The 9885-nt window shown below is 43.5% G+C and overlaps 1 protein-coding gene across 2 annotated transcripts in view; it reads left to right on the top strand.

The window, feature by feature from the left end:
* The first annotated feature begins 4443 nt into the window (after positions 1 to 4443).
* eng (endoglin) overlaps positions 4444 to 9885 on the top strand; it is a 111479-nt gene continuing 106037 nt past the window's right edge. For both annotated transcript variants that reach the window (XM_063210523.1, XM_063210522.1), the window contains exons 1-2: positions 4444 to 4791; positions 6149 to 6407. In XM_063210523.1, the coding sequence (XP_063066593.1) occupies positions 6347 to 6407 (61 nt within the window). In that variant the 5' untranslated portion in view covers positions 4444 to 4791; positions 6149 to 6346. The remainder of the gene's footprint in view (positions 4792 to 6148; positions 6408 to 9885) is intronic.

Genomic DNA, 9885 nt, shown 5'->3' with positions numbered 1-9885 from the left:
ACATCTAGAATGAAAAGACGGGGTGGGGAGGGGGGGAGAGTACGGTAGGTATCTCTGAACACAAAGGAGACAACGTCACTAAATCTCGGCTGTTGTTGGAAATTTCCTAGTCAGATTTCAGAGTGTACCACAGCATTCTTGACCCCCCCCCCCCAACACCCCCTCCAGTCATGCACACCTTTGTGAGCCCACCTTCCGCTAGCTCCGAACAACACTTTCCTCCAGGTATCCGGGCTATCCTCCAAGGGCCGCCTGCGGTGTGCAACGCCAGCCATTCCAGACAACGCTGCATCAGCTACGGCCAGTGGCGGTTCTACCCATCTGGGCGCCCTAGGCCAAATATAGATATGGGGCCGTCTTGAATTATTTTTGCTACCATTTACCATGGTGGGGCTGACTGTTGGAGGGCCTCCTACAGTGTAGTTTTGGGTAGGGTTCGCACATGCAAAAACACTTGTTGCAGGTGCCAGACAAAAAAGTCAGACAGTTGAAAAAGTAGGTCTGCACACTGCCGATAAGCTCCATAAATAAAATGTATTATTTAAAAAGCAACGTTTCGATCACGCTGGATCTTCATCAGGCCCCCTACAATGGACAGTTTTGGTGGGGCCCTTGGCAATTGCCCAGTCTGCCTATTGGTGGAAGCGGCTCTGTCTATGGCTACGGTGTGGGGGAAGAGGAAAAGCCTGCCGAGGAAGAGGAGGATGTGTCTCTCGGAAGCCCAATCACTTAGAGAGATGAACTCCCGCACTTCCAGAGAGCAAGCAAGCAAGCACGACTCCTCAACGCAAACACGCACACACACACACACACACACACACACACACACACACACACACACACACACACACACACACACACACACACACACACACACACACACACACACACACAAAGACACAGAGACAGACCCCCCCCCCCAAACACACACACTCTGTCTCCACAACACACACACTGTCAAGTCAAAGGCCCTCTCTTACCTGCACATGAAGGCCCCATGAAGAGCCAGCACAGAGAGAAGGAATGTGAGGTTAACAATTGAAAATAAATACACGACACCCTGCATGGGCCCTAGACGGGAAGCCACTGGATACCACTGACCCGCATGGAATAACACACACACATGTATATGCACACGCATACACACACGCGCGCGCACGCATGCATGCACACACACACACACACATGCACACACGTACGCACACACACAGACACACACACACACACGCACGAATGCCCACACACACACAAACATGCACACACATACGCACACACACAGACAGACACACACATGCATACACACAGACACGCATGCACACATGGATACAAACACACACACAGACACAGACACAGACACAGACACACATACACAGCAGGCAGGCCTCACGCTCAACGTCCCACTGGCGTACCAGCCGTAGGTCACGTCCACACGCTCCAGGAAAAGAAAAAGCTGCCTGCGGACAACATGATGTGGACGCCGGCTGAAAACACTGTCTGGCTTTAAGAGTCTGACTCACCAATGAACATTGTCTGTGCATTCTTATACTAGTATGAACTAACTAACAGTTAGTTCATCCTAAGAATACACAGACGCTGTTCTGACTAATCAATTCAACATGTGTTTTCATCAGACTCTATTTCTGACAGAAGTGGGCTGAGTGAATTGAAAGGCGCGGACGGGGGTTGTTCTGAGATTAATAGTTTATTGTCGTTTTTACTGTTTTAAATGTTTTTTTGACTCTAATTTATTTCCTTCTTTCTTCCCTGTTTCCTTTCATTTACATTTGTTAACTTTGTGAAGCACATTGAGTTGCACCTGTGTATGAAATGCGCTATATAAATAAACTTGCCTTGCCTTACTGATACAGTATTTCAGAGCCAACATTGTCTAATATTTTATTTTACTGTCCCTGTCCTGTTACATTAATTACAGAGTGACAAAGTATGTAATACCAAGTAACTGTATGCACTGTACCTCAAGGTTAGGGTCAGGTATATGTGCAGTGTAAGCACCTAATGTTACATGTTGATACATGCAGATGTAGGTGTTACCCACTTGTGTAGTGATTGAATTACCTGGGGATGAATTTGACTCCAGGGTAGCGAAAATGTATCATTTAATGCTGTGTAGTGCAGTCAATGGAAGGAGCCCATGTGTATGAGATTGTAGTCCATGTGTATGTGATTACATAACATTACATTTTCTCTGCCACTTTTATACGAAGGGACTTTCAAAAAAAGGACAGAAATGTGCGAGGAGTGGTAACTGCTGTGGCACAGCATACTAATACACCCATACCAAATGCAGACCCACATTCAAATTGCGGAATGCCGGGGATCCAGGTTCCAATCAACCCTTGTCCATCTCGCTCTCCCGACCATTTCCTGTCTGTTCGCCACTGTCCAGTGAAATAAAGGCACAAACAGCCCTAAAAGAATAAATGGATAAAAATACAGTGACTACATGGGGAAATACACTAAGACAGGCCAAGCAGTGTGAGTGCATAAGAGCGTGTGTTTTTTTTTAATGCAATGTGCGTATTTGGTGACCCGCGGTCATGGCCATGGCTTCAAAATGCCGGCCCGGAGGACACCCCGGGAGAGCCATAAGGAAAGACGTGAGCTGTCGCACGGACACTTTCCCCTTTGTTGCATGTGTGCCCGGCCGGTGGCATGGAAACAAATGGCACCACGCGCCAACCTGCGTCTGAGCCCCACGATGACAGACCGTGACCACCGAGCGACGATTGTTTCCTGTTATTGAGAAACGTTGCAGCAGGGACGCTCTACTCTCGGTCGGGGTACAGTATGTAGGCGGGACTGCACTCGTTGCATCCTGAGGAGGAATGTGACGCATTGAGGAATACAGAGTTGGACGCATAGACATGTCTCAGTGGTGTAGTCTACTTTTTTATGGTGGGTATAGTGTATATTTGACATTTTTTTGAAGTGGGTATACTGTATATATTTGTGCTATTCAAAACAATGGATCAATCAATTTTAAGTGGGTATACTGAAATCCCTGAAATTTAGAAGTGGGTAAAAAAATGACACAAATGTCTTAAAAACAAGTCTAAATAGTCCAAGTTCTAGTTCAATAGTGTTAGATATTCTATGATTTTTACTTAAAAATAAGCTTGCTAAGATTTCATTTTTTTTAATGTGCAGCGCACATACAATAACTGGGCAGAGGTGATTCTAGGGTCAGGTGGGGCCCCAAGCGAAAATGCAAAAGAGTGAACATTTGAACCAAAATCACCACTACTATAGTACAGTATGGGCAGTTATTCACTGTCTAGGGGCTTGGGGGCCCAAGCGGCTGCCTGCCTTGCCTGGTGGCGAGATGCACCTCTGTAAGTGGGGCCCTGGCGACTCTGTCCCACCTCCTCTTGAGGCACCTTCAGTGTTGTGCTGCTGCCTCCAGTCTAAGCGGTGCTGTGTACGTGCACGGTCGCCCGGCTCGTCCACCCCTGTGTGTTGTTTACGCACCTCCAAGGCCCTTTGATGAATGGCCAGCGTTCTACGTCTCTACTGCTGGAATGTGTTGCTCATTCTTAAGTCTATAGCCCATTATGGTTGCCACGGTTGCTATATAGGGAAGGTGTAAAAAGCAATCATATGCTCATATGTGCACGTACGGTATGCCTTTCATGAGATCACGACAGAAACACGCTCAGTTATTTTTAGGGTGCTTACAGCTCTTATGCGGCCTGTATACAACACTATGTAGGCAGACAATGACAAAGGAAAAGAGAGAGAACTGTAAATTCAAGACCCAATAGCTCATGTCTAAACATGGCCAGCCAAGATGTAGGGAAATATCATGCCTGATTTGGTTAAAATGTGTTAAGCACAAAATAGCAGTAGTCAATCATATTTCATTTCAAGTTTGTGTGTGTCATAAGGGAGGTTTCTGTGTGATTTTCAAGAGTATGCACACACACACACACACACACACACACACACACACACACACACACACACACACACACACACACACACACACACACACACACACACACACACACACGGTTTTGGCAGCAGAAAAAGTTGAGTGTATTGTAAATTGCCAAATGTTTCCTCAAGAGGGCAGTCTTTTTCTCAAAGTCTGACATTATTGGCACGAGATTATAGCGGGTAACGGTCTGTCTTCACCTCTCCTCTCCAACTCCACTGCGCCGTTGTCCGGCACTTTGTCAGTCACTGCAACATACCCAGTTATCATTGACAGACAGTGATGGTCACCTAGGGATATTCACATTAACCAACTGACACAACCTGCAAAGTTGTTAACTAGCAACAAAGGGTTACATGTGCCGTGTGTTCCAAAACAGGAAAACCGTGGAGGAGATTGCCATCAACTATTCACTTAACAGTGAGTTCATACACACAGCCAGTCTAGTGGTTTAATCAATAAAGACATACCTGATTTATTTTACACAATGCCGCTCTATTTTCGGGCACAACAAATGGCAAGGGAAGTTATTAGCTTTCTGTTGGTTTACCCCTCTTCCTGGTTACGCCAGGAAAGTCAGAGCCGCCCTTCCAGAACGACGTGCTGTTCCTGTTGACCACACATGCCTGCTGCCCTGTGCTAGCCCGGGTGACGTTCATAATCAACGCTGCGCGGTGGGAGTGGTGCAAAAAAGTCATTCGCAGCGACGCGACCAAATCAGAAACTTGAGAGAAAGTTTCTCTAGTCTTGTTCACCGCTATTCGGCTTGTGTGCGCGCACATGTGGATTACAGTAGCCAAGAACCCAATAAGACCACAACTCCGACCTGTGATTTTGTAAGTTCTTGCTTCTCTTGTTCATTTGTGAAGTGGGAGTTATTGACATTATGTGAATGGTTTAATTGGGTGTTGAGTCGCGTACATGTTGTAGGTGTGTGATAAACATTAAGGACGGACTCGGAGCACTTCCCAAACTTAAATGGTCTGACTTTCCCCAGAATTTTTAACACACCGGATAGCCTACATGTTTGGACATTAGACTATGCAATTAGTCTATTGGGCTACTGTGTAATTCAATTTGCTGCATTTAATTCAGACAGATAAACATTTCAAATTGAAATGAAAAGAATGCTACGGGATGTAGCCTCTTGTAGGTTTTGCGCTTCATAATCACATAATTAGTAGACTAATTCAAAGTGATTATTTCCCCTTAAGTTTACGTTTTAGATTGTTGAAAGACAACCTTTGGCCTCCTATTTATTAATACTGTTCTAAAAATCACTGAACTATTTACATTATTTGGGCCATTATTTAGGCTACATGTCTACAGGGACTTTTTTTTTTGCTTAGGCAGTGAATAAATAGTTATATTTTCCCTCGGCGACATACTGATTCATGCATCAACAGTGGCGTTCTTATCTGATCTCTGTATTGTAGTGTTATTTAAAAAGAGCGACGCCGCTCTGTTTCCGGACAGAGTCGGCCAAGCAGTTATTGGTGACCAAATGAACTCGGTTCAGTTGGCCCCTGCGCACCCATTAAAAAAGCCACTTACGCATGAAAAAGCAATGCCGGTTCAGAGAGTTTCGACCTGCTGAGTGCAGAAAATGACAGGACAGCGATGTGATGTGAAATATCCATGTCCCTTTTTTCGACTATCTCTGTTACATAGGCCTTTAAATCGATTTCAATGTTTGGAGCTGTTCCGCATGCAGTAATATGGCTGCGGGCCTGGGGAAGCACCCTCAGACAATGCCAGCCGTTTGGCACAATGCACAGAAAAGTGAATAGAGGTGCAACGGATAATTAGGCTACGCACTGCTGTCAAGACGTTATCCCAACGCCAGGTTCTTCTGACATTGTGATATCTCCTGTGCTGACGGTAGTAGGGGCCAACAACAGCATATGCCATTTTCCCCCCTCTTCTAAATTTGAATCACTTGTAGCTGTCCGGATGGCACCGACCTGAAGAATGGATAGAGAAGCAATGCAGTATAGGCAAATCGATGCTATACATCGTAGCCTATTGAATAGGATATATTGTTGAATATTTCATATTGAGTAAACCTATTATTTAATAGGCTATAGGCTACTGTATAACATATGGAATAGATATACCATCTAACGAGAAGCTCATTAGCATGTGCCAGTGGTCTGATCCCTTGTGTTCCCGCCTTCTTCCTGGCTTCCGCAGGAACTGTGGACTTGTTTGAAGACCCTCTTCTAAAAAACAGAGGCACCAGCCAGCATCACCCTCACACCAGCACCTCTGTGCCTGGAGAACACACTCTTTTGAGCTTCATATACAGAAACTCACACACTCACACACACTCACACGCACTGAGCCTCTCTCTCATTCTCTGAAGACCTCAGTGTGTTACCCGCAACAGAGATGGCCAAGCGGTGTGCTCAACTGTTCCTGCTGCTTCTCTGGGCTGCTATGGCAACTGCAGGTAAGAGACTGCCGTGCCGACTGCATGGCCTTGTGTGGGAGGGAGAGGGCTGGGTTGGGCTGGCTGCTGCTGCTCCCCTGCTAGGGTGAGCCAGGCTCAGGGATGCCCCTGTCAGGCCTGCCCAGTAACATGGTATTTAATGGACCTTGTTAGCAGAGGTGTATAAAGTAAAAGTACTCTTGCGATATCTTGGCATACATCATTACGTCTAGTAGACTCAGTGGTGTAGTCTACAAAGAACGCGGGTATACGGAGTATAATCACTTCTAAATTTCAGGGATTTCAGTATACTCACTTAAAATTGATTGATCCATTGTTTTGAATAGCACAAATATATACAGTATACCCACTTCTAAAAATCTCAAATATACAGTATATCCACCATAAAAAAGTAGACTACACCACTGAGTCGACTGGTGTAAAAACGATGTAAGATCCTATACTCTTCTTGTGAGAGTAGGCCCCTATTGTACTTTCTACTTATGGACCTGACGCATCTAAGAATCCCGGTCCTAACCTACGTTGACCCTATGACTCTACGATCTCTTTCTATCTCTTCGTCCTCTGCCTTCCTGCTATCTCTGCCTCTCCTCTCTTCCTCTCCTTTTAAATCCACCTCTAACAATTATGTTCTTTTTTCTCATTTGTTAAGCACTTTGAGTTGCATCCCTTGTATGATACAGTGCTATACAAATACAAATTATTATTATATGATATTATTATATTACTTCAACTTTATAGTATAAAGTCGGTGATACATATAGAGATAGCACCTGCATGGGCATTTTACACTGTATATAACAACAGATGTGTATAATGTATACAGTGTAAAAGGCCTATACAGGTGCTATATCTTTATGTAGGCCACACAGATCACAGTGATCCAGCCATTCCCCACACGTCTACCATTAAAGTTAGTTACTTGCAAGGTTAACATGTGGTCGGATTTCTCCTTATGGAAGTCAGGATAAAATGCCTGTGCTTTTCTGATTCAAATGAAATGCTCTTTTACTATTTATTACCAAATCACTTGATTATGAACAACTACTGCTTATTTTGTATACCAGCTCTACACTTGTACAATACCACAATGAGAAAATGAACCGAAACACGGTAAACTATTACTGTCACTGAAGCAAATCAGTATAATGTAACTATTTTAATTGGCATCTTCTCGTTAGTTTATTTGTATTTTAGATCAGTAGTCCACACATTCTCATCAACAGGTGTGATGAGTTTGTGTGCTGAATTCATTCGTTTTCTGTTCTGAACCATGAATGAGAAAAAATACAGTATATGCAGACCAGCACAGCCAATTGTTTAATCATCAGCAGGTGCTTCACCACATTTAGTGCGACAATTACGTGCAAATGAAATGAATTTTCCAGCGCTGTGCTCTTTCTTTCTATTTTTTTTCTCCATTTCAAAATTGTTATGCTTAATTGACCACCCATGTTTCCATCAAATGTAGCGCTGTTGAGTGTTTTACTGTAGCCTACCGTACATCACGTTTTGATTTCACACCTCGGGTGGTGAGATGTGATTTATTTATTTTTTAATCAGTGGATGGGTACATTATTTTGGGAGCCGTGACTTTGGCTTGATGGTAAGGGTACCAAGCTGACAATGTTGATGGAGCATTGATTACTCATTATGTATGGTCACTGCTGGAACATGAATTTTCATTTCAATTTCGTTTTCTTACTTCATTCTGCTCGTGATGGTTTTTGGGCAGCAATGTCACATAGCAGCACTGTGATTATTAGCACACTATGCAACTCTTCTCAAATTTGAGTTGTAATTATAACCATTTCAGGCTTTCAAATATTTTTTTCTCAATCTCACTAGCCATGATGACAACTCTGTCATCATCAATGTAGCCTACTAGACTTTTGTTCACTCTCTGTGTGGCATCTGCAATGTTGTCTCCTCTCAATCATCTCACCCTGTCCCAGTAAGAGATTTAAGAGATTGCCTACCTGACTGCATTGGATTTGTTGCTCTTACACCTTTTTGGTAAGGACATTTAGATGGCAAACTTAATGGCAAATAGTAAATATGAAGGGCAGTGTTGAACCCCATTTGAGGAGTTATGTGAAGAACCATGCTTTTCAAAAGGAAGGGCTGTGGTAATTCTCTCATGTAGATGGGATTGCCGGCGATCCCACTGTTTACTGAAAAAGCTTAACTACATCATAACAACATTGCTACGGCATTACAGAGTCTTGGGTGACAGATTATGACAGGGTCTTTTATTATGGTAACAACAATCTTATAATACACTGTCCATTAAAGGTTAAACTATACATCAAATGCAGTTAAACTCCATGTGAATCTCTGGGTTAACCTACTGAATGGGAAGAGCTGTAGTAAATCCTATAAGCAGAGCTTTTTTAAACTGTACATATGTGAAGACTATGTGAAGCACTGTCTTAAACTCTATTATATGGGCTATCTTAACCCATTTTGTCCTAAGCCCTTTTTGGGAAAGGGTGCCCTCTGCCTATTAAATCCTTAATATCTCAGTCTCCGAACCACATACAAACAATTAAAAGCTAGGACCCTCGTTTTGCCCACATTTTTAATAAAACAGCTCAAATCTCAAATTCCTGAATGCAGCGTATATGTGTTTTCAGGACACAATGGGTGAAACTCTATGGGAAAAGCTGTGTTACTCTATGTTAAGAGCTGTGTCAAATTCTGTGTGAAGTGCTGTGTTAAACTTGTACGGTTGGTATGAAAAAGGCTGTGTTGGACCAGTCTCGAGGGCCTCCAGATGGCTATTCAAACTGAAATAATAAGACCCTGCGAGAGCTGTGTTGCAATAAACAAATATATTGCTTTACATTACTGCCCAGTTAGATCATATTAGAGCAGGCCTATGCCATCTATTAGTTCCCCTCATGTAACATCTCGTCTACTAAAACAAAGCAGTTTGATGCGCTGGCTGAGCTGCTTAAATTTGGTGTTTATTTTTCTGGGATGCTTGCCGGTGGAAAAGCCCAGAGGAGGTCTGCATCCTCCTGTCCGCCGTCCAGAAACTGCACCACCCCATGGGAACCCGCGTGTCAGTCTTGAGATATTGGCAATATGGCCAAAGAAAGCTCGCTATATTGTAACTGTACCAAGATCTTGTTTGTTGTTTTAGGTCCAGTGCCAGGGACTGAGAGTTACTTTTATATGAGGGAGTTTCTCATCTCATCTCAAACAGTTCAACAGATTGCAGTCTATACTTTGACTCTCGTGTTGTGTCGGTACACTTGGCTTCACTTTAATCACATCGCATCTTAGAGACACTTCATGTCTGTCTATGTCTGTCTGACACAAAATGAAAAATGAGAAAATGAGACAAGAAAACAGTAAAGTGAAACGGGCAGATAAGTAAAAACATGGTTGAAATGATTTATAAACAGCCGTAGTCTAGAAATGACTGTGGTCAGGTAACAACAAAACCACAGTTGTCTACAACCACCACTGA

Source organism: Engraulis encrasicolus, chromosome 11 (assembly GCF_034702125.1).
Source record: "Engraulis encrasicolus isolate BLACKSEA-1 chromosome 11, IST_EnEncr_1.0, whole genome shotgun sequence".
In the NCBI taxonomy this organism is placed as follows: Eukaryota; Metazoa; Chordata; class Actinopteri; order Clupeiformes; family Engraulidae; genus Engraulis; species Engraulis encrasicolus.
Note: the sequence above shows the minus strand (reverse complement) of the source record. Positions and strands in the feature narration are given on the sequence as shown.